Raw genomic sequence first — 25,191 nt, 5'->3', positions numbered from 1 at the left:
TCTTACCAAGTCCTTCTATATACTTGCCACCTCTTGTTCATTTTGTCTGATTCACATCCTGTCATCAATATTGTGGCCTAGTGGGATGTTCTGCAGGATGTCCAGATGGTCCAGCTGCTTTTGGGATGTCTCCTGACAGAAGAGGAAGAGTTAACAGAGCCTGGAGAAAAGCTGTAATACTATTGTCCATGCTAAGTGGATGTCAACTGATTCTGATAAGGAGAGAAAAGAATGCATTTGTTAGGCCAGTAGCACCTATCACAGGCCTGGGGCCATGTCAGTCTCTTTTAGCAGAGACACCTTAAGTGGCATCACAGCTGCAATTGAGGCTACCACTTGGTGTGTGTTCAGCAGTTCACTGTCACTCTCTAGACCCTGTCTGGTTTTGGTAGGGGTTAGACTGGAAAACTGAAAGGACACAGAATGGGGATTGCCACCTGTGCATTCATTCTGTCTTTAAGGGTGCCACTTATCTCTGCCCTTCCTCACAGGATGTGATAGTGTTTTCAATTTTCTGTTTGGCCAGTAAAGAGTAAGAAGAGGGTTAGAGGCTTCTCGATAGGCTTTCTCACTATGATATGTCACAGGTTAAGAGACTAATGTGGGGGTTCGCCAACTCCAAGTAGGTCCATCGAATGATATATTTGGGGGTTGAGAAATGACCACGGACCCCTGACACACTGTGAGCTGGTTGTGACTCAAGACTTCATTTCTTTCTGTATTTTTTTTTTTTTTTTTGAGACCGAGTCTCACTCTGTCGCCAGGCTGGAGTGCAGTGGCACAATCTCAGCTCACTGCAACCTCCGTCTCCCGGGTTCAAGTGATTCTCCTGCCCCAGCCTCCCGAGTAGCTGGGACTACAGGCATGCGCCACCATGCCCAGCTAATTTTTGTATTTTTAGTAGAGACGGGGTTTCACCATGTTGGCCAGGATGGTCTCGATCTCTTGACCTTGCGATTCGCCCACCTCAGCCTCCCAAAGTTCTGGGATTACAGGCGTGAGCCACAGTACCCGACCAGCTTCATTTATTTCTTGGTCTCCACATATTAACATCCTCTAATGGGGAGTTGGGGGAGGGGGAGTGATGACAATTTGGGTCCTAGGATCTATCAATGTCAACTCAGATGCTGTGTCCAACAGTCCTTGGAATGCTGGGGTGTAGCCTTTTGCCTGGCGGATGCTCACCCAAATGAATGGTCATAGTCCTTTAAGGAGAAGGAATGGGGGAATTGTTACTATGCACACTTGCTGAAAGCTGCAGTTTCCTTCCTCCTAGGACCCAGTTTCTCCTCCAATCTGGGTATAAAAACTAGCTCCAGTTCAGAAACTGGCCAAGGCATCATGACAATCTATTGGGGTGCTTTAATTTTTTCTGACTGTATCGATTAACAGCTTACTGATTGTCCATTTATCTTGGCTCTAGAGAAGCCATGTTTTGTTAACCATCTCCATAGTTCTGTGCACATCAGGCCCCCTTTGCCACCATTCTCACCTTGTCACTCATGATTTTTGTGCCCATCTTGTTTTTCTTTACTTTTTTTTTTTTTTTTTTTTTTAGATGGAGTCTCACTCTGTCACCCAGGCTGGAATGCAGTGGCGCGATCTTGGCTCACTGCAACCTCCGCCTTCCAGGTTCAAGCAATTCTACTGCCTCAGCCTCCTGAGTAGCTGGGATTGTAGGCGCCCGCCACTACGCCTGGCTAATTTTTGTATTTTTAGTAAAGACCAGGTTTCACCATGTTGATTAGGCTGGTCTTGGACTCCTGACCTCAGGCGATCCACTCATCTCAGCCTCCCAAAGTGCTGGGATTACAAGCATGAGCCACCATGCCCGGCCCTATCTTGTTTCTGATGATTAAGTGTCCTGGCCTCTATTATACTAGAATCCTATCATTTCCATTTCTACCAGGAAGCTGAGTTCTGTGACTGCATCTCCTGCTGGAAGCCCTGACCTTTAGAGGACAGCCATCAGAGAGCTGCTGATTGATGTAAGTGTATTTGTCACCAGAGCTTTCCTCATTGCTTTGATCAATGGCATGTCTTTTGGACCCTCTTGAAGAACAGTCATCTGATGGGTTTTCTGGCCTTATGTGGCACATCCACTCAGTATGCCCATTTCCCTGAGTCTTTTAATCTTTCTTCCACCCTTTGCCACGGCAGTTCTAGCATTTCTTACTGAAGGGGTGGGTTGCCCCTCCACACCTGTGGGTGTTTCTCGTTAGGTGGATTGAGAGACTTGGAAAAGAAAGAGACAGAGAGACAAAGTATAGAGAAAGCAAAAAGGGGGCTCAGGGGACTGGCGTTCAGCATACAGAGGATCCACACCGGCCTCTGAGTTCCCTTAGTATTTATTGATCATTCTTGGGTGTTTCTCGGAGAGGGGGATGTGGCAGGATCATAGGATAACAGTGGAGAGAAGGTCAGCAGATAAACACGTGAACAAAGGTCTCTGCATCATAAACAAGGTAAAGAATTAAGTGCTGTGCTTTAGATAGGTATATACATAAACATCTCAATGCCTTAAAGAGCAATATTGCTGCCCGCATGTCCCACCTCCAGCCCTAAGGCGGTTTTCCCCTATCTCAGTAGATGGAATTTACAATCGGGTTTTACACCGAGACATTCCATTGCCCAGGGACGGGCAGGAGACAGATGCCTTCCTCTTGTCTCAACTGCAAAGAGGCGTTCCTTCCTCTTTTACTAATCCTCCTCAGCACAGACCCTTTACAGGTGTCGGGCTGGGGGACAGTCAGGTCTTTCCCTTCCCACGAGGCCATATTTCAGACTATCACATGGGGAGAAACCTTGGACAATACCTGGCATTCCTAGGCTAAGGTCCCTGAGGCCTTCCGCAGTGTTTTGTGTCCCTGGGTACTTGAGATTAGGGAGTGGTGATGACTCTTAAGGAGCATGCTGCCTTCAAGCATCTGTTTAACAAAGCACATCTTGCACAGCCCTTAATCCATTTAACCCTGAGTTGACACAGCACATGTCTGAGGGAGCACAGGGTTGGGGGTAAGGTTACAGATTAAAATGGGGTCCCTTATGTCTACTTTCTTTACAGACACATTAACAATCTGATCTCTCTTTCTTTTCCCCACACTTACTTCACTTAGTGTGGCTTGCTGCTTCCTCCAGACTTCCAAAGGTCATCCTAACAGCATATTAGCACCAGCTCTCCGGGTCCTTGCTGGGGTCTTAAATCCTGTATCTCAGGAGAGTGCTTCCATATTGATAAGTTATTTCTTCTCCAACTGTATGTTTCCACCCCTGTTATGGTTTAAATGTGTCCCCCCCAAAGTTCATGTGTTGGAAACTTAATTGCCATTATAACAATATTAAGAGATGGGGCCTTTAAGAGGTAATTATGCCATGAAGGCTGTGCCCTCATGAATGGATTAATGCTGTTATTGTAGGAGGGGATTAGCTATTGTGGGAGTGGGCTCTCCATAAGAGGATGAGTTCACTTGATTTTCTCTCTTTCCCATGCACCTGCTTGCCCTTCCACTTTTCTGACATATTATGAAGCAGTACACTTTGTATGCCAGAAGCTGCTGTCATGCCCTTGGACTTCCCAGCCTCCAGAGTCTTGAGCCAAATAAATTTTTTATAAATTACCGAGTATGTGATATTCTGTTATAGCAACAGAAAATGGGCTAAGACAAACTTGTCAGGCCTCTGAGCCCAAGCCAAGCCATCGCATCCCCTGTGACTTGCATGTATACATCCAGATGGCCTGAAGTAACTGTAGATCCACAAAAGAAGTAAAAATAGCCTTAACTGATGACATTCCACCATTGTGATTTGTTTCTGCCCCACCCTAACTGATCAATGTACTTTGTAATCTCCCCCACCCTTAATAAGGTACTTTCCAATCTCCCCCACCCTTGAGAAGGTTCTTTGTAATTCTCCCCACCCTTGAGAATGTACTTTGTGAGATCCACCCCTGCCTGCAAAACATTGCTGTTAACTTCACTGCCTATCCCAAAACCTGTAAGAACTAATGATAATCCACCACCCCTTGCTGACTCTCTTTTCGGACTCAGCCCGCCTGCACCCAGGTGAAATAAACAGCCATGTTGCTCACACAAAGCCTGTTTGGTAGTCTCTTCACATAGACACGCATGAAACCTTTGTTCCAGCATCCTCAGGATCCAATCCCGTATATACTCTTCTGGTTTTTGCTGGCTAGATCCTGTAGTTCCTTTAGAGTTTGGTCTATTTCCCAAGTGAATTTCCCTAGCCAATTATTTTGTAATTTTAACCCTAGTTATTGGTCTGGTGATTAGGAGGGGAGGTGGAGGTAGATCACATTGTTCTACCTCCTCTTTTACTAATCCTTATTAGTTGTTCACGTTGTTCACGTTGCCTTATAAGGCAGACATCTCTGTAGAATCATCTTCAGGCAAGGTAAGGGTATTCTTTAACACTTCTATAAAATCTAAGGTTTCAGGGGGATCTTGACTTCAAGATTTTTTTTTTTTTTTTTTTTTTTTTGAGACTGAATCCCAGGCTGGAGTGCAGTGGCGCGATCTCGGCTCACTGCAAGCTCCGCTTCCTGGGTTCATGCCATTCTCCTGCCTCAGCTTCCCAAGTAGCTGGGACTACAGGCACCTGCCATCATGCCTGGCTAATTTTTTGTATTTTTAGTAGAGACGGGATTTCACCATGTTAGCCAGGATGTTCTTGATCTCCTGACCTCATGATCCATCCGCCTCTGTCTCCCAAAGTGCTGGGATTACAGGCGTGAGCCGCTGCACCCGGCCAACTTCAAGATTCTTAAGTACATGGATCCAGTTGTCTCCGTCCCTTATCTCAGAGTCCCCCTCTTTTCCAATCCAGTTAGGGGCCTGACATTAGTATAACAGACCAGGTTATTGAGGTTGACTGTTCGACCTCCCCTGGAGCTCCGCTACTCTGGCAATTCCTAGGCCAGATCCTCAAAGCTACTGACACACTGTAGATGAGTCTCTTAATAAGGTGCCAAGGAGGCCCCTCTGGTTTTCACACTTAACCCCCAGTTGGTGATTCCTCATTCTAAGCCTTTGTCCTTCTCCTAACTACTGAGCGCCCCAAGAAACAACCAACCATCCAAATTCATTATCTTTTGACTATTTCCACAATATTTCTTTTTTTTTTTTCCTGAGACAGAATTTCACTCAGTTCCCCAGGCTGGAGTGCAGTGGCATGATCTTGGCTCACTGCAACCTCTGCCTCCTGGGTTCAAGCAATTCTCTTGCCTCAGCCTCTGGAGTAGCTGGGATTACAGGCACCCACCACCATGCCCAGCTAATTTTTTGCATTTTTAGTACAGACAGGGTTTCACCATGTTGACCAGGCTGGTCTTGAACTCCTGACCTTTGGTGATCCACCACCCCCTTGGCCTCCCAAAGTGCTGGGATTACAAAGTGCTGTAGGCATGAGCCACCGCACCGGGCCTATTTCCACAAAATTACTTAAAGGTCATTCATTCCCTTCTGATATGGTTTGGCTCTGTGTCCCCATCCAAATCTCATCTTGTAGCTCCTATAATTCCCATGTGTTGTGGGAGGAACCTGGTGAGAATCATGGGGGCAGGTCTTTCCCGTGCTGTTCTCGTGACAGTGAGTAGGACTCACAATATCTGATGGTTTTAACAACAGGAGTCCCTCCCCACAAGCCCTCTCTTTGCCTGCCACCATCCACGTAAGATGCAACTTGCTCCTTCTTGCCTTCCACCATAATTGTGGGGCCTCCCCAGCCATGTGGAACTGTGAGTCCAATTAAACCTCTTACTTTCTTCTTTTTTTTTTTGAGACAGGGTCTCACTCTGCTGTCCAGGCTGGAGTGCAGTGGCACAATCTCGGCTCACTGCAACCTCCACCTCCTGGGTTCAAGCAGTTCTCTTGCCTTAGCCTCCTGAGTAGCTGGGATTACAGGCGCATGCCACCACACCCAGCTAATTTTTGTATTTTTAGTAGAGACAGGGTTTCACCAGGTTGGCCAGGCTCATCTCAAACTCCTGACCTCAAGTGATCAGCCTGCCTCGGCCTCCCAAAATACTGAGATTACAGGTGTGAGCCACCACACCCAGCCTAAACCTCTTTCTTTTATAAATTTCGTAGTCTCAGGCATGTCTTTATCAGCAGCGTGAAAACAGAGTAATACAGCAAATTGGTACCAGTAGAGTCAGGTGCTGCTGAAAAGACACCCAAAAATGTGGAAGCGCCTTTGGAACTGGTAACAGGCAGAGGGTAAGGATATGTTTCTACCCCTGTTGTGGTTTATGTTTCACACAGTTTGGAGGGCTCAGAAGAAGACAGGGACATGTGGGAAAGTCTGGAACTTCCTAGAGACTTGTTGAATGGCTTTGACAAAAATGCTGATAGTGATATGAACAATAAGGTCCAGGCCGAGGTGGTCTCAGATGGAGATGAGGAACTTGTTGGGAACTGGATCAAAGGTGACTCTTGTTGTGTTTTAACAAAGCGACTGGTGGCATTTTGCCCTTGCCCTAGAAATTTGTGGAACTTTGAGCTTGAGAGAGATGATTTAGGGCATCTGGTGGAAGAAATTTCTAAGCAGCAAAGCATTCAAGAGATGACTGTTAAAGGCATTCAGTTTTAAAAGGGAAACACGGCATAAAAGTTTGGAAAATTCACAGCCTGATAATGCAAGAGAGAAGAAAATCCCATTTTCTGAAGAAATTCAAGCTGGCTGCAGAAATTTGCGTGAGTAACAAGGAACTGAGTGTTAATCACCAAGACAATGGGGAAAACGTTTCCAGAGCATGTCAGGGACCTTTGCAACAGCCCCTCCCATCACAGGCACTGAGGCCTAGGAGTAAAAATGGTTTCGTGGGCCAGGCCCAGGGTCCCTCTGCTGGGTGCAGTCTAGAAGCTTGGTGCCCTGCATCCCAGCTGCTCCAGCCATCATGAAAAGGGGCCAAGGTACAGCTAGGGCTGTTGCTTCAGAGGCTGCAAGCCCCAAGCCTTGGTAGCTTCCATGTGGTGTTGAGCCTGTGGATGCACAGAAGTCAAGAACTGAGGTTTGGGAATCTCTGCCTAGATTGCAGACGATGTATGTAAATGCCTGGGTATCCAGGCGGAAGTTTGCTGCAGGGGCAGGGCCCTCATGGAGAACTTCTGCTAGGGCAGTGCAGCAGGAAAATGTGGGGTCAGAGCCCCCACACAGAGTCCCTACTGGGGCATGGCCTAGTGGGGCTGTGAGAAGTGGGCCACAGTCCTCCAGATCCCAGAATGGTAAATGCACTGACAGCTTGCACCGTGCACCTGGAAAAGCCACAGACAATGCCAGCCCATGAAAGCAGACAGGAGGGGGGCTATACCCTGCAAAGCCACAAGGGCAGAGCTTCCCAAGGCCATGGGAGGCCACCTCTTGCATCAGCGTGACCTGGATGTGAGAGATGGAGCCAAGGAGATCATTCTGGAGCTTTAAGATTTGACCGCCCCATTGGATTTTGGACTTGCATGGGTCTGTAGCCCCTTTGTTGTGGCCAATTTCTCCCATTTGGAATGGCTGTATTTATCCAATGTCTGTACCCCCATTGTATCTAGGAAGTAACTGACTTGGTTTTGATTTTACAGGCTCATAGGTGGAAGGGACTTGCCTTGTCTCAGATGAGACTTTGGACCGTGGACTTTTGAGTTAATGCTGAAATGAGCTGAGACTTTGGGGGACTGTTGGAAAGGCATGAATGGTTTTGAAATGTGAAGATATGAGATTTGGGAGGGGTCAGAGATGGAATGACATGGTTTGGCTCTGTGTCCCCACCCAAATCTCATCTTGTAGCTCCCCTAATTCCCAAGTGTTGAGGGAGGAACCTGGTGGGAGATGACTGAATCATGGGGGTAGGTCTTTCTGGTGCTATTCTCGTGATAGTGAATGGGTCTCACGAGATCTGATGGTTTCAAAAATGGGAGTCTCGGCCGGGCGCGGTGGCTCATGCCTGTAATCCCAGCACTTTGGGAGGCCAAGGCGGGTGGATCATGAGGTCAGGAGTTTGAGACCAGTCTGACCAACATGTTGAAACCCAGTCTCTACTAAAAACACAAAAATTAGCTGGGCGTGGTGGAGCACGTCTGTAATGCCAGCTACTCAGGAGGCTGAGGCAGGAGAATTACTTGAACCTGGGAGGCAGAGGTTGCAGTGAGCCGAGATCGTGCCACTGCACTCCAGCCTGGGTGACAGAGTGAGACTCCATCTCAAAATAATAATAATAATAATAATAATGGGAGTCTCTCTGCACAAGCCCTCTCTTTGCCTGCCACCATTCACATAAGATGTGACTTGCTCCTTCTTGCCTTCCACCATGATTGAGGCCTCCCTAGCCACATGCAACTGTGAGTCCAGTTAAACTTCTTTCTTTGGTAAATTGCCCAGTCTCAGATATGTCTTTATCAGCAGCGTGAAAATGGACTAATAATATACCTTTCATCAGTCATCCTAGTTCACCAGCAGTTTTAACAACTGCACCCCTACTATATGCTGGGGGCTGTACATGCTCCACCTATTACCAGTGATGGGGTTCTCACTGCCAGCTGGCCAGTTGGTAAGCTGGCTATGAAATCCGATTTTTTTGAGTCAGCTTTCTCAGACCACTTCCAGCACCAACTATCATAGGGACCTAGCTTCCACAGACCAGCTTCCCCCAGAAGCTGACTCTGAAATGGATATTTGCACAGAGAGCTTATTGAGGCTTGCTTGGGAGATCAGCTCCCATAAGCAAGTGAAGGAAGGAGGACTGGGAAGAGGGAGGAGTTGAACCACAATATGGTTGTAACAAAGGCCTCAGTCAATCTTGGGGGAATTCTCCAGAGCTAAAATGGCCCTTCAGAGTTGTCCCAAATTGTAGCAAGAGGACCAGGACTTCATATTCTTATATCAATTCATCATTGGAAGGGAGGTAGCTCTCTTCAGCTGAAGGTGATCACGGGGAGTGGAGGAAGCGGGTGAGGACACACTCAGCTATAGGTCATTAACACTCTCAGGACTGTTTTTTAGTCTTGAAGGAGACTAGCTGGGTGGCAGACCACGGTGTTCACTAAATAAAATGAAAGAAATATGGGAAAGTGGTAGAATATCTCCTTCCAGTGAGTTAGAAGTATCTGAGGGGCGGAGAGTGGAAGAACTACAAAGGGAAGCTGAGTCCTATTTCTTAAATAGGGCTTTTCAGACTGTTATTAAACTGTTCTTCATGTTGGAAAACTTGAAGAAACCAATGTAATCTTGGAAGCTACAATTTGGGAAATGTTTTAGAGACTTTGAGTGTTTACTTTTATTTAATTAAATTTATTTTAAGAGGCAGTCTTGCCCTGTTCTCCAGGCTGGAGTGCAGTGGTGCGATTGTGGCAGGCCAGGTCTCACTAACGCAGGCCTCTGTAACAACTGTTTCAGCACTGACTGAGTGGTGAAGTTCAATATTAAAAGCTGAGAGAGCCAACGCCCTTCCACAAAGGCTGGAACATAACAAAAGCCCATCAAGAGTTTTGCCCAGGCCCTTCCTAGGCCTTAAAGCATGACAAGATAACGCAGGAATTCTTAACAGTACCCGTTTAGAATTAAACAAGCTTTATTCGGGGGGGGGGGGGGGGGGTGGGTGGGAGGGGGGCGCTGAAGAAACTCCCCAGACCTCCACAAACAAGTTTATTGGGGGATCTGAAGAAATTCCCCAAACCTCCGTGATTTAGCAGGAGACAAGATAAGGGCAATCACCCCAGCACGTGGACCCATTTAGATTAAGTAAATTTACTAAGGCTCCAGAAGGTCTTCAGGACTCAGATCTTAGTTAATGATTAGAAGTTAATCACCTATGGCCAGGCTCAGTGGCTCACACCTGTAATCTCAGCACTTTGGGAGGCCGAGGTGGGCGGATCATGAGGTCAGGAAATCAAGATCATCTTGGCTAACACCGTGAAACCCTGTCTGTAGTAAAAAAAAAAAAAAAATACAAGAAATTAGCAGGGCATGGTGGCAGGTGCCTGTAGTCCCAGCTACTCGGGAGGCTGAGGCAGGAGAATGGCGTGAACCCGGAAGGCGGAGTTTGCAGTGAGCCGAAATCGCGCCACTGCACTCCAGCCTAGAGTGAGACTCCGTCTCAAAAAAAAAAAAAAAAAAAAAAAAGTTAATCACTTATGTCTTTAGATGAATGCTACTTACACGTAGACATAACTTAGAAGGTGTATATAAGCTCTGGAAAACTCTGTAATTTTGAGTTGGTCTGGCGATATTTTCCAGACCTTTACCCTGTACCCTGTTACAGAAATAAACTCCCTTCTTTCCCAATTCATTTACATCTCGTTACTGGGCTGTGAGAATAAGCAGCCCCACCTGTGGTTTGGTCTGGGAACACAATCACAGCTCACTGTAGCCTCCACCTCCTGGGCTCAAGTGATTCTGCCACCTGGGCCTTTTGTGTAGCTAGGATCACAGGTACGTACCATTATGCTAGGCTAATCTGAGCTATAGCAAATTGTTTTTTCCCTCCCAGCCATTTTAAATTTTTTTGTAGAGATGGGGATCTCACTATCTTGGCAAAGCTCGTCTTGAACTCTTGGCCTCAAGGGATCCTCCTGCTTTGGCCTCCCAAAGTGTTGAAATTACAGGTGTGAGCCACCATGCCCAGTCTATTTTTTATGGTGGATATACTCTTGTGAAAAAACTTTGCAGAGTAATGTAAGGTTGGACATGAAGATAGAAACAAAATTCCAGCAGGGTGTGATAATGAAGGGTTGAAAAAGATTAAGCAATTCAACAAGCACTTAAGTTTCTACTATGTGACAAATGATGGATTACAAAGATAAACATGGTCCCTAATTTAGTAAGAAGAAATAGCAAGATAATGAAACTTGGAAACTTCAAAGAAATGTCATTCAGTTCTCTCCATATACTAAATATTAAGCTCCAGGCTGTGTGCAGTGGTTCATGCCTGTAATCCCAGCGCCTTGGGAGGCTGACGTGGGAGGATCCCTTGAGGCCAGGAGTTCGAGACCAGCCTAGGTAATATAGTGAGACCCTGTCTCTACACTCGCTCTGTCTCCCAGGCTGGAGTGCAGCGGCACAATCATGGCTCACTGCAGCCTCAACCTCCCAGGTTCAAGCAATCCTCCTGACTCAGCCTCCCAAGTAGCTGGGATTACAGGTATGAACCACCACACTCAGCCTCTACAAAAAACTTAAAAAATTAGCCAGACATGGTGGCACACGCCTATACTCCCAGCTACTGGGGAGGCTGAGATGGGAGGATTACTTGAGCCCAGGAGTTCAAGGCTGCAGTAAGCACTCCAGCCTGGGTGAGAATGAGACCCTGTCTCAAAAGAAAAAAAAAAAAAAAAAAAAAGCCAGGCGTGGTGGCTCACGCCTGTAATCCCAGTACTTTGGGAGGCCGAGGTGGGTAGATCACTTAAGGTCAGGAGTTCAAGACCAGCTTGACCAACCTGGTGAAACCCCGTCTCTACTAAAAATACAAAATTAGCCGAGCATGGTGGCTCACACCTATAATCCCAGCTACTCAGGAGGCTGAGGCAGGAGAATCATTTGAACCCTGGAGGCAGAGGTTGCAGTGAGCTGAGATCGTGCCATTGCACCCCAGCCTGGGCGACAAGAGGGGAACTCCGTCTCAAAAAAAAAAAAAAAAAAGGGCCGGGCGCGGTGGCTCACGCCTGTAATCCCAGCACTTTGGGAGGCTGAGGCAGGTGGATCACGAGGTCAGGAGATGGAGACCATTCTGACTAACACATGGTTAAACCCCGTCTCTACTAAAAATACAAAAAAATTAGTTGGGCGTGGTGGCGGGCACCTGTGGTCCCAGCTACTCGGAAGGCTGAGGCAGGAGAATGGCGTGAACCTGGGAGGCGGAGCTTGCAGTGAGCCGAGATTGCGCCACCGCACTCCAGCCTGGGCAACAGAGTGAGACTCCGTCTCAAAAAATAAAAACAATAAAAGATAAAAAAAAATAAAGCTCTAAGTTAGGAAACTTGTTTAATATCCTCTCAAAAATGCCAAGACCATTTCTCTGCATCACAGAAGGCAGTATGGAAGCAGACTTTCAAATCACTAAACTCCTAAAACAACGGGCTCCGGACGAGCATCTCGCTGTAGCTTTACCGTCATATGTACCTTAACTGATATCCATGTTTTTTTCCCCTAAAAATCTAAAACACCAACACATTTCAGTTCTTTTCTAGTCCTTACTACCCATGTTGTCAAGAAGAGTGGTTCTCAAAGTGCGGTCCATGGACCAGTAGTTCTGGTACTGAGAACGTTAGAAATTAAAATTCGTGGGCCCCACTCCATCCCGACTGAGTGTGAATCTGGGGGTGGAGCCCAGCATCTGTGTGTAACAAGCCCAGCACGTATTCTGATGGGCCTTGAGATGAAGAACCACTTGTGAAGTGCCCAATAAAGCACGGCCTAAGCCACCAACCCCAAATCAGGAGTTTAGGAGGGGCAAAGTCCGTCAGCTGGCTTTCGAAACATGTGCAAGGTGTTTTGTCACCGCTTAAAAGGCAGGTTCAGATTCATCCAAAGGATTTGAAAACTTGGTCCACACAAAAACCTGCACACAGATGTTTAATTTGTAATTGCCAAAATGTATAAGCAAGGTGTCCCTCAGGAGCTGAATGGATAAACTGTGGTACAACCAGACAATGGAATATTACTCAGCACTAAAGAGAAATAAGCTATCAAGCCATGAAAAGATGTGGAGGAAATGGAAATGCGTATTACTAAGTGAAAGAAGCCGATCTAAAAAAAAAAGGCTACCTACTGTGATTCCAACTATATGACATTCTGAAAAAGGGAAAAACTATGGAAACCGTAGACTCAGAATTGTCAGGGGATTTGCAGGAAGATATGAACTGGCAGAGAACTGTGGGGCGGTGAAGTATTACGGTAGTATAATGGTGGATACATGCCATTATACATTTGTCCAAACTCACAGAATGTACAAGAATGAACCGTAAACTACAGACTTTGGGTGATAATGGTGTCAAAACAGGTTCATTAACTGTAAAAAATGTACCACTCTGTGGGGGATGTTGACAATGAGGGAGGTGTGAGAGCAAGGAGAATATGGGAAATTTCTGTACCTTCCACTTAATTTTGCTGTGCATCTAAAATTGCTCTAAAAATATAATAAAGTCTTAAAAGACAAAACAAAAAAGTAGGTTTAGAGAGAGATGATTTGGGGTAAAAATGAAAATTATGGCTTTTTGTTTCAGACAATGAGAACTGAAAAGAGAAGTGATCTTTTAAAGTATGAGTTTATTCTCCAGGTTTTCTTAAATACGCACAAATTAGTGTTTTTATTGCTGCTATATCCAAGAGCTGAAAACAATTTAAAATATGTACTTTTATCACATTTAACACTTACAAGAGAGAGAATGGAACTGTTTGAATTTTAAAGATGTTTTTCAGATTCAGTAACATATGGAAATTGAGGATAATTATAGAAACAGCTATTGAACTCTAAAATAAAAAAAATATATGGAAATAAAAGGTATTTCATTTGAAAAATGGCTCATCACCTCTCCTGCTGGTTAATACACTAATGACAATGAAATGGAATCAAGTGTTATCTTCTCCACATTTAAAACAAAGTGCTTCTTTTCCTGATTGCCAGCTTTAGGTCTGAAATGTAAAACAGGATTAATTGAGGTTCCGAACAACTCAAATATTTCACTATTGTACTTTATGCTAATGAATTATTTTGTAATACTAAGAAAATAAATTGGTAAATACCTCATATATTTGCTGGATTAATGTTTGACAGGAAAAAACACGAAATGAACAGCTGATAGAGTCGAGTGCAATTTGGTCACTGGGACACAGTTACAAATAGCACTGAATCATAATACACAAAGAGCCTAGTGTGTGTTAAAGAAAGACCAGAGAGGAGTTGGGCGCAGTGGCTCATGCCTGTAATCCCAGCACTTTGGGCGGCCAAGGCGGGTGGATCACCTGAGGTCAGGAGTTTGAGACCAGCCCGGCCAACATGATGAAACCATCTCTACTAAAAACACAAAAATTAGCTAGGTGTGGTGGCAGGCGCCTATAATCCCAGCTACTCGGGAGGTTGAGGCAGGAGAACTCCTTGAATATGGGAGGCAAAGGTTGCAGTGAGCCGAGATCGTGCCACTGCAATCCAGCCTGGGCAACAAGAGTGAAACTCCGTCTCAAAAAATATAAAAAAAATAAAGAGGAGGAACACTTGCAATCTCTATAGCAACCTATTTGGCCAAATAGTCCAGCTTTGACAAGCCCACAGGTAATGAGTCTCTAGAAAGATGAAGTTAATGAGAAGCTAGTTTCGAATTAGCTCCAATTTTATTTACAAGTTAACAATACACATTTTATCTTCTATCCTTTTCATTCAAAGGTAAATTAAAACCATACTCTGTTAGTGTGAACTTCTGTTTCTGAATTTTCCAGTTTTTTTTTTTTTTTTTTTGAGACGTAGTCTCACTCTGTCACCCAGGCTGGAGTGCAATGGTGTGATCTCGGCTCACTGCAACCTCCGCCTCCCGGCTTCGAGGAATTCTCCCACCTCAGCCTCCCAAGTAACTGGGACTACAGGCATGCGCCACCATGCCCGGCAAATTTTTGTATTTTTTTAGTAGAGACAGGGTTTTGCCATGTTGGCCAGGCTAGTCTCGAAATCCTGACCTTAGATGATCCACCCGCCTTGGCCTCCCAAAGTGCTGGGATTATAGGTGTCAACCACTGCGCCCGGCCTTTTTTGGTTTGTTTTAAAAAGATAAGTGATAGCAGATGTTGATGTTATTAATGTGACCAATGCATTGAATTTCCAAAGAATAAAATCAGATTACTTCAGTACTGTATGTCATTATTCACAATGACTCACAGGATAAATATGACAGATATCCCACAACTGTCTTCAGTCCTGGGATCATAAAATAGGACAGTTGATAATTTTCCATTAAGTGGAAAATTAATTAGGAGAAATGCCATTTCTAGAATGCTGTTTTTCTTTTTCTCTTCATTTGAATTTTTTTAAAGTAGACCTCACACTTTCTTCATTTAAATATCATTTTAAATAACCTTCTAACATTGTTTTTTCTATTTTCTCTGAAATAAATCAAATTTAAAAAACTTGCAAAATTCGTTCACACCAATTCATCTCAGATGTTTCTTTGACAGCAAGCTACTTTTAATTCCGTGAAAATATTTTAATACTACACCACTTACTATGAGGGTGGCATGACGTCTTTCTTTTTGGCATTTTTTTAAAGCATTAAAAAAAATTAGGTTATCCAGTGTTCATATAATGGAACTAAAAGTTCCTACAGAGATAATGAATTTGGAACAATAATGATGTAATCAGACTTACAAGTTAAAGCCACAAATAAGCCTTATAAAAACAACTTTATGTTAAATTTAAACCCATATAAAGAAAGGGGAGAGGAAGAAGAGCAAAAAAAGTAGTCACTATCCCTATAGAGCGGACTTAACACCCAATAAACTGTGTCAATTATGTCAGTTGATTCTGTTAAACAACTGATCAAGTGAGAGCATGAGGGCTGAAAGCAATCAAGCTACTGTGATTGGAACCAGTCTGACTCAAAAAAAAAAAAAAAGTCTACAGTTTACCAGCATACACACTCAGTCTAGACTTTCCGCCACAATATCAAAGTACAAATTCTTCACAAATCACAACTCTATCCCAAATGTTCTTGTATGCTCTATGTTGCTTTTCTATTCTACTAAATGACTGATAGCTTTACAATGAGATTTGTTTTATTTAAAAAACACTTGCCAAATCACTACCCCACAAAATGTTGAGAATCAGAGGTAACTGTAGGAAGGAAATATGTGTATACTGCTTTTATTATTGGAATATGTTTGTTAGTTGAATGAAAACAAACAGTAGCTAAAAAGGTTTCAAATGATAGAAAAACATATCTGGGTAAGTTATGACACAACTTTTTGTGTATTCAGACGACAGAAATCTGTATTTTTGCACCAATTGCAAATGCAAAGTTAACAATGAACTTGGGGAACTGAAAGGTCAAAGGGAGTCTCAAACATATTCACTATTTTAAAATTTAAGACAAAGAAGCTTAGAAAAAAAACCCCAACATATACACCATTATAACAGTCTTTTTTTTAATGACTTCCAATTTTAACTTTTTTCTAAAGCATTAAGACCCTTATTGTAGATTATGTATCATCTCCTCTTTGGCTATGAGATGCGTAGTTTTGTTAACCAGAGACATTAATGAGTTCAGTTTCTGAGACCAGTCATTTAATAAATTATTTGGATCCTTGGGTCTCTGGAAGTTGATAATTCCTGCTAATCTGTCTACTTTAGCAAAGATGGTCTTGTTAACTACTAGATTTGAGAGAAAGGCTTCGGACTCCTGCAAGAGAGAAAGATGAATTGGATTAAGACAGGATAAATTACAGACGATAAACAAAACTTCAGAAAAGCATTTTCTGAACTCTTCATCCAAGAATATGCAGGGGAATTCATTCTTAAGAGTTAGTAACACTCAGCTGGGTGTGGTGGCTCACACCTGTAATCCCAGCACTTTGGGAGGCCGAGGTGGGTGAATCACTTGAGGTCAGGAGTTCAAGACCAGCCTGAGCAACATGGTGAAACCCCATCTCTACTAAAAATACCAAAATTAGCCAGGCATGGTGACACACGCCTGTAGTCCCAGCTACTCGGGAGGCTGAGGCAGGAGAATCGCCTGAACCCTGGGAGGTAGAGGTTGAAGTGAGCTGAGATCGCACCAATGCACTCCCACATGGGCGACAAGGTGAGACTCTGCCTCCAAAAAAAAAAAAAAAAGAGTTAGCAACTGCTGACTTCCTATAATAAGTACTTATTTTACTGATAGTCTAGGGAATGAATAGAATCTGAGTAGACTCAGTCAGGGGTGAGTTTGAATCTGCCTCCTTGCAAGCTCAATACTGCTGGTATCCATGCCAACGGCTTGGTCTACTCCCTTTTCTACAAAGTTTCCCCTTAAAAGGCAGTATGGTACAGTTAATTTGTTTCCAGAAATGCTGGGTTAGAATATATGCTCTGCTACTTGGCAACTATGTACCACGGACAAGACACTTGACTTCTAAGGACTCTGGTACTCTCATTCATAAGTGACAAGAGCTGACAAGCTGATCAAGGAACAAACCTTCCAACTCTAATGTTCCATGAGTCTTACCACCTAAACTGTCACAGATCCTTCTGGGGACAGAAATGGCTTTCAGGCCATTACTACACACTTGGGTTAACTCCTCTCTGTGTGCTATGCATTTTGTCAACATGAAACATGGACCTAAAGACAACACTGTTCCAACAAGACCTAGGATACTTAAGTTAGTTTTTGGTACTCAAGATTGCTTGGGAAACTATTACGCTATTACCTAAACATAAAATTAAATCATAACATTGATTTTCTTACTCAATTTTTACAAGTCAATATTCAAAAGGAATGCCTACAAATAACTCAAAGTTGATTACTACTTACATCGACAGATAGATCCAAAAGCTGTGCCATCCTTTTCATTGTTATCCGAGTATAATACTTGGCCATTATTCTAATATTCTGGGGAGAGGAGAGAGAGCAGGGAGAATACGTAACATTTGTCAGTAAGTCTAAAAGTCCATTTATTTTCATATCCAAGTAAGTTTACTTAAAATGTTAGACTCAGAGCTTTTATTTTTCTACAGTCCATCACTGGAGCAAAGCTAGTTCTAATTTTCAATAACAAAACTAAATACTTAGATATTTTGGTTTCTGTAGTTATTCTGAATTACTATGAATATTCTACACAGCTCTTTAAATATATAGTCAAAATATATGCCTGTCTTAACTAGTGGTTAAAAATTATAATTGTACTGAAATATTTTTGCTGAGTGCAAGAATCTAAAGTTAAGATTTTCTAATTATAACACAAATGTTTTAAAGGCTAAAATCTAAAAAATGATTGGAGATCGATCGGGTGCAGGGACTCACAGCTGTAATCCCAGGACTTTGGGGGGCTGAGGCAAGAAGACTGTTTGAGGCCAGGAGACCAAGACCAGCCCGGGAACACAGCAAGACCCCATCCCCACAAAAAATTTAAAAATTAGCTGAATATGGTGGTGCATGCCTATAGTCCTAGCTACCTAGTAAGCTGAGGGGGGAGAATTCTTTGAACCTGAGAATTCAAGGTTACAGTGTGCTATGACTGTGCCACTGTACTCCAGTCTGGATGACAGAGCTACACTGACTCTCTTTAAAAAAAAAAAAAAAAAAGATTAGACATCATTTCAAATACTCATCACTTTACCATTATTCCAATGACTTAAAGATGGCTTCAAATTAAATTTCCTAATTTTCACTGGCGATGGTGCTGAAGTTAAGACACAGAGACTCCCCTTTATTGTTCTTATTGGTAGTATTATTAACAATAGCACTCAAAAAAAGGTGGGGGAACAGTGGGGAGAAAAATGAACTCAATCTTTGAAGAAGCTACATCTTCTCCCATCTCTATCAGGGCTGATGGCAACACCAACACATCAGAAAGCATGAGAAGCATTCTTCTCTGTGCTTTTATCCTTTAAATCTAACCTTTTCCTTCATGCTTTAAGTCTAATCAATGGCTGCATTCTATTGATTTCCTTCCTTAAAACAATCCCATTCCATGCAGTCTTTAATCCGTTGGCTACTGCCTTATTTAAAGGCCATGTATCTCTCACCTTACTAGTCTTCTCTAGTCTCCTATCTCTCCAAATGCATTCTCCACACTCACTCTCAGAGGGACTTGGTGCGCAGGCTGCCCTCCCTTGTTCCTGTCTGCCCGATAACCTCACACTCCTCTTACAAACCTCACCTCAATCATTGATTCATCCGACCTGATCATTCCTCCATATAGAACTACCAAAGTTTCCCATAAGCCTCCCTCTGCTCTCTAGATACTTGTACTACAATATCTCTGATACTCTTTTTATTTATAAGTACGTCTTTCCCTATAATTTTTAATCTTCTTATTAAAGGTAGAGTAATGGGTAATGTCTTTCTTTTTGAGACAGAGTCTTGCTCTGTTGCCCAGGCTAGAGTGCATTGGTGTGATCTCCGCTTACTGAAACCTCTGCCTCCCGGGTTCAAGCAATTCTCCTGCCTCAGCTTCCTGAGTAGCTGGGATTACAGGTGTGCGCCACCACACCCGGCTAATTTTTGTATTTTTAGTGGAGATGGGGTTTCACCATGTTGGCCAGGCTTGTCTCGAACTCCTGACCTCAGGTGATCTGCCCACCTCAGCCTCCCAAAGTGCTGGGATCACAGGTGTGAGCCACCACACCCGGCCTAGGTAGGGTACTGTCTTATTCTCCTGTGTGCCCTGGTGCTTTGTAAAGTGTCTGGCACACAGAAGGCTCACAATAAAGTTTCTTACGTGAAGGAGTGAATGGCAACATAATACAACATAACGGCAGTGATACTAAAAAGATCAAAGTTCAGGTTTAAGACATGTTACCTGCTTCCAAGACTAGCGAATATTAAGAGAGAAACACCCTCCTGCCCCCATTCTTAGGAAATTCTGTCTGGTTTATATGCTATAAATTTTGGATTCTTGAGAGGTTCTCTCACAATGAAGCAAGCTAAAATACAGCTATCTTTTCTGAAAAGCCAAAAATAGGGAAAACACCCAAGATGAGTGAGATACATTCCAATATGCTTTGGGAAATGCAGAGTAAACATCTGAACACCAAATGTGCATCACTACTACAGTGGGCATAGAAAAAAAAAATCCTAAGTGAAGAATTAAACACATAACATCCTAAATGAACATTTGGTTATCAAATGTGAAAAATAAAATAGTTTATGCTCAAAATTGCCAAAATTTAATTCTAAAAAGTAAATTCACTAAAGGTTAAAATAAAAATTGTCATCTCTATGACAGATTCTTACATGTTCAACAACTCTGTTCTTCAAGTCTTTCCACCTTTTTTCACCTTCCTCTGTAGAACCAAAAACATCCGTTGCAGGACTCTCAAGGGAACCTTTTCTTAATTCCATTCCATAGTCCTCAACAAGTGTGGACCAACGCATCAACTCCATTGTGGTAAAAAGCTTTAAAAGATCCCTGAAAATTGTATACATCTTAATATTCCAAATCTGTAAAAATTAAGTATTAACTAATATAATAGCAAAGTTCAAAAAATTCAATAACGACTGTTTTCGTTAAATTTTATTTAGTAGAATGAGACACCATATGATTATTGTGTATTTTACCAACTTTATTACCATTTTTCCCACAGTAGTTCAGAATACAGCATTCTCCCACTTAACACTGCTCTCTTCTGCACTGTCAATTTCTGAAATAACTGACTGTAAATGTACTCATGAAACAAACAGAAATAAGAGCCTGTTGTGTTTATGATGAAGCAAGTCTATTTTATATAATAGATTTTCACAAGTATGTATTTCTGAAAATCACAAAGCTCTAAACTACTAATGAAGAAACTCTATCAAATAATTAATCAAAAGCTGCAGATGCAGACCTGATATGAAACTTCCACTTGATAAGCAACTTAGAAGAAAGTATGTTATAATCTCATTTATTGCTGATGCAATGCTAAAAAAAAATTCCACCACGTTATCATCTCTAGTTTTATTCTCTAGTATACTCTATCAGTAACCAATTAAGAAGTACACACTTAGGCCAGGTGCAGTGGCTCAAGCCTGTAATCCCAGCACTTTGGGTGGCCGAGGTGGGCAGATCACCTGGGATCAGGAATTCGAGACCAGCCTGGCCAACATGGTGAAACCCCGTCTCTACTAAAAATACAAAAATTAGCTCGGCATGGTAGCGGGTGCCTGTAATCCCGGCTACTCGGAAGGTTGAGGCAGGAGAATCACTTGAACCCAGGAGGCAGAAGTTGCAGTGAGCTGAGATTACACCATTACACTCTAGCGTGGGCAACAACAGTAAAACTCCATCTCAAAAAAAGAAGTATACACAGAAGTATACACTTAGGTTAGCCAATTTTCTTTCAAAATGGTGTTTCGACTGAGATATATCATGCTAATTTCAAAAGTACTTACTTGTATTTGGGAATTTCTTCTAACTTCTTGTCACCACTTATTCGGTGAACCAAATCTGACTGTTCATTGTCAAAAGGAGCCAGGATAACATAGAGTACAACACTCTTCAGAGCCTAAAAGAGTTGTACGACAAGTTACATGCAAGACTGGACATAATGGAAACTTTGACAAAAACTGAACAATCATGGAATAACTATATATCCATTTCAAATTTTAAAGTCTTGGCCGGGCGCAGTGGCTCACGTCTGTAATCCCAGCACTTTGGGAGGCCGAGGCAGGCAGATCACCTGAGGTCAGATCGAGACTATCCTGGCTAACACAGTGAAACCCCATCTCTACTAAAAATACAAAAATAAAAATAAATTAGGCTGGGCACGGTGGCTCACGCCTATAATCCCAGCACTTCAGGAGGCCGAGATGGGCGGATCACCTGAGGTCAGGAGATCGAGACCATCCTGGCTAATACAGTGAAACCCTGTCTCTACTAAAAAATACAAAAAATTAGCCAGGCGTGGTGGCGGGTGCCTGTAGTCTCAGATACTCGGGAGGCTGAGGCAGGAGAACGGTGTGAACCTGGGAGGAGGAGCTTGCAGTGAGCCGAGATTGCACCACTGCACTCCAGCCTGGACAAGAGTGAGACTCCGTCTCAAAAAAAAAAAAAATTAGCTGGGCATGGTGGCACATGCCTGTAGTCCCAGCTACTCAGGAGACTGAGGCAGGAGAGTCACTTGAATCCGGGAGGCGGAGGTTGCAGTGAGCCAAGACTGCGCCACTGCACTCCAGCCTGGGCGACAGAGCGAGACTCTGTCTCAAAAACAAACAAAAAACAAATAAACAAACAAAAAAAAGTCTTAAGGGGAAAAATATTGCCAGGCTGCCTTTTCATAGTGTCTTTCTATAGTATTTAGTTTTCACAAAACTATTATAATAAATCATTGCTAATCTGACTTACTCCCCTCAGCTGACATTTTTCTTAACACTCATTTTTGACAAATGTATAAAGAAAAAGTTCTTATAACAAGTTAGCAGTATAAATGTGGAATATATATATAAATAAGCCCTTTAAAACAGCTTTTGTAAAATAATTTTCCAAAGTAATGCCGGGTCTTTATCTGCAACCTTTATTAGGATATGACCCACTGTACATATTTTAAACAGGAATCCTACATTTCTCCAAAAGTGAGACATAATCTAAACTATGGCTGCAATTGGACTGAATCAGTAATATACTGAACAACAATGAATAGAAAGCAGCACCATACAATTGCATCTAACTATTGCAGTTAAAAAGATTTGATAATAAAAAATGCAAATTACTCTTCTGAATAAGAAGCCATGTCAATTACATGAATATATTCTTACCTGCTGCCATTTTTCACTTTCTGCCTGTATACAGGGAGTATCATATATTGCTCTGTAGTGCTTACAAATAGACAAATAAGATCCCTCATGTTGATCCAGCTGAATCATTAAATTATAGTACTTCAACTTTAATTTCTGCAAAAAAGTTGACAAAACAAATTGGGGTTTATGGGTTTTATTCATACTTTTAAAGTAAACATGTGGTCACAGATATGCTCACCTCTGTATTTTCTTCCTGGAAAAATTTGGTGTTAATTTTCTTGCTGATGATTTGTGTTCGAATGTAATCCTTCACAGCTAGGCAGAGCCTCATTTGCTCCAAAATAAATTCCACTCGCTCTTTCTTTTCCATTGACCCGTAGGTTTCCACCTAGCACAGTAATTCCCCAAATAAGTTTATAATACTTTGCAATTTTGTGAATTGCAATAAAATGAAATAGATATTAAAATATTCATCCTTGTTAAATAATAAGAACCTTCATGTATATAGGGAGAGTGTTGCCAATTACATTAAAAGCTAGTTACCGCTAGAAAATTACAATTTATAATGGATTTTCCCCCTTTTGGTACAAAATTCTATGAATTTTAACTCATGTAGTGATTTGCATAACCATCATCACAATGAAGATACAGAACCCCAAAAATATTCCTCATATTGCCCCTTTATAGTCACACACTTCCCCCACTCATAAGCCCTCCTAAGACATCCAGTGATCTGTACTTCATCACTACAAATTTGTCTTTTCAAGAATGTCAAATATAGTATGTAATTCTTTGAGGCTGTCTTTATTCACTCTGTATAATGGCCTAAACTGTAAGATTCACTTAAGTTATACATCAATAGTTCATTTATTTTTATTGCTTAGTAGTATTCCATTGTACAGACATACCACAGTTTATTCACCTGTTGAAGGATATCTGAGCTGATTTTATCTTTTTACTATCACAAATAAAGCTATTCTGAACAGGTTTTGTAGACTGGGTTTATGTAAACATAAGTTTTCATTTCCCGTGGGTAAATACTCAAGAGTGGGATTGCTGGGTCCTATGGTAAGCATACGTGTAACTTTATAAGAAACTGCCAAACTGTTTTCCAGACTGGCTGCACCACCTTGCATTCTCACCAGTAAGGTACAGGAGTTCCAGGTGCTTTGCATCCCCACCAGCAATGAGTATTTTATTGTTTAAACTATAGGCATTTTAATAGTTATGTAGTGTTACCCCATTGCGGTTTTAATTTGCATCTTCTTAATGGCTAATGAGGAAATGACAATTTTCAGTATGAAAAAAGATGCCATTCACAGGCTTTCAATCAAAATCCAAAACAATTATTGGTCCCAAACATTTTGGATAAGGGATACTCAACCTATATTTCCATTAGAAAATGCTGCTGACAAAACAAAGTTTTACCAGCTCTAACATGCAATACCTTACCTGTAACTCCTGTAAAATGGAGGCTGCCTCTTTCACATCACCATTTTGTTCTTTTATAGTTGCTAATGTTTTAGTCAGTCGCGCACGCTCAATTTCAACATAAATCTACAAATAAGAAATTTACACAATCAAAATTCCGTGGAAACGTGCTAAAATTTAAAAAGTAGGCTGGGTGTGTTGGCTCACACCTGTAATCCTGACATTTTGGAAGGCTGAGGCAGGAGGATCGCTTGAGTCCAGGAGTTTGAGACCAGCCTGGGAAACACGTTGAGCCCGTCTCTACTGAAAATCAAAACATTAGCTGAGTGTGGTGGCATGCACCTTTAGTCCCAGCTATTTGGGAGGGTGCCACAGGAGGATCACTTGAGCCCCAGAGTTCAAGGCTACAGTGAGCCATGATCAGGCCACTGCACTCTAGCCTCAACAACAGAGTGAGACTGTCTCAAAAAAATAAAAGGTAGAACTGAACTACTTTGTTTTTTGAGATGGAGTTTCGCTCTTGTTGCCCAGGCCAGAGTGCAGTGGCGTGATCCCGGCTCACCACAACCTCTACCTCCCGGGTTGAAGCGATTTTCCTGCCTCAGCCTCCAGAGTAGCTGGGATTACAGGCATGCGCCACCACGCCCAGCTAATTTTGTATTTTTAGGAGAGAGGGTGTTTCTCCATGTTGGTCAGGCTGGTCTTGAACTCCAGACCTTAGGTGATCCGCCCACCTCGGCCTCCCAAGGTGCTGGGATTACAGGCGTGAGCCACTGTGCCTGGCCAGAACTGAACTATTCTTTAACCCAGCTATAAGAATATTTTACAGCTCTTGTGCACTTTATCCGCCATGTACAAATACAGCTGTGAGACATTTTATATTTCATAAATATAGCCATAATTCTTAAGAAAATGTCTCTATAAAACCTTATCCATATTTTGTAACTCTGCTTTGAGAACCTAAATATGAAATTACTATGTTTAACAAATTATAGGACCACAAGCTACATAAACGGCGCAGAAGATGCAAAATGCCTTGTGATTATTTGAAAAGTGTGTTATATGTAGTCCAATGTCTACAATTAATACTCTAATTCTGACTTATCTTTAAATACAAGACTACCTTCTTTAAAAATATCTAATTTTGCTAGGTATTAAAGTTGTTAACATTTTTGTAGCTATAAGTAATGTTAGTAGATTTATAATTTCCAACAAATTAAACACCAAAAATATGACTACAGTATAACCTAAAGCACCTAGGGAATGAATTTTCATGCTTAGGCTTGCTTACCCTATTTTCAATAATATCAAACTAATTACAGCTTCCTACATCTATTATACATTTCTTACTTTGTTATCTTTG

The 25,191-nt window shown here is 42.4% G+C and overlaps 1 protein-coding gene across 2 annotated transcripts in view; it reads right to left on the bottom strand.

The window, feature by feature from the left end:
• Positions 1–13,243: 13,243 nt before the first annotated feature.
• PSMD12 (proteasome 26S subunit, non-ATPase 12) overlaps positions 13,244–25,191 on the bottom strand; it is a 28,398-nt gene continuing 16,450 nt past the window's right edge. For both annotated transcript variants that reach the window (XM_004041118.5, XM_063706164.1), the window contains 7 exons: positions 23,850–23,954; positions 22,636–22,785; positions 22,416–22,550; positions 21,054–21,166; positions 19,917–20,091; positions 17,493–17,570; positions 13,244–16,379 (listed from right to left, as the gene is read on the bottom strand). In XM_004041118.5, coding sequence (XP_004041166.1) covers positions 16,170–16,379; positions 17,493–17,570; positions 19,917–20,091; positions 21,054–21,166; positions 22,416–22,550; positions 22,636–22,785; positions 23,850–23,954 — 966 coding nt within the window. In that variant the 3' untranslated portion in view covers positions 13,244–16,169. The remainder of the gene's footprint in view (positions 16,380–17,492; positions 17,571–19,916; positions 20,092–21,053; positions 21,167–22,415; positions 22,551–22,635; positions 22,786–23,849; positions 23,955–25,191) is intronic.

Source organism: Gorilla gorilla, chromosome 4 (genome assembly GCF_029281585.2).
Source record: "Gorilla gorilla gorilla isolate KB3781 chromosome 4, NHGRI_mGorGor1-v2.1_pri, whole genome shotgun sequence".
Lineage (NCBI taxonomy): Eukaryota > Metazoa > Chordata > Mammalia > Primates > Hominidae > Gorilla > Gorilla gorilla.
Note: the sequence above shows the minus strand (reverse complement) of the source record. Positions and strands in the feature narration are given on the sequence as shown.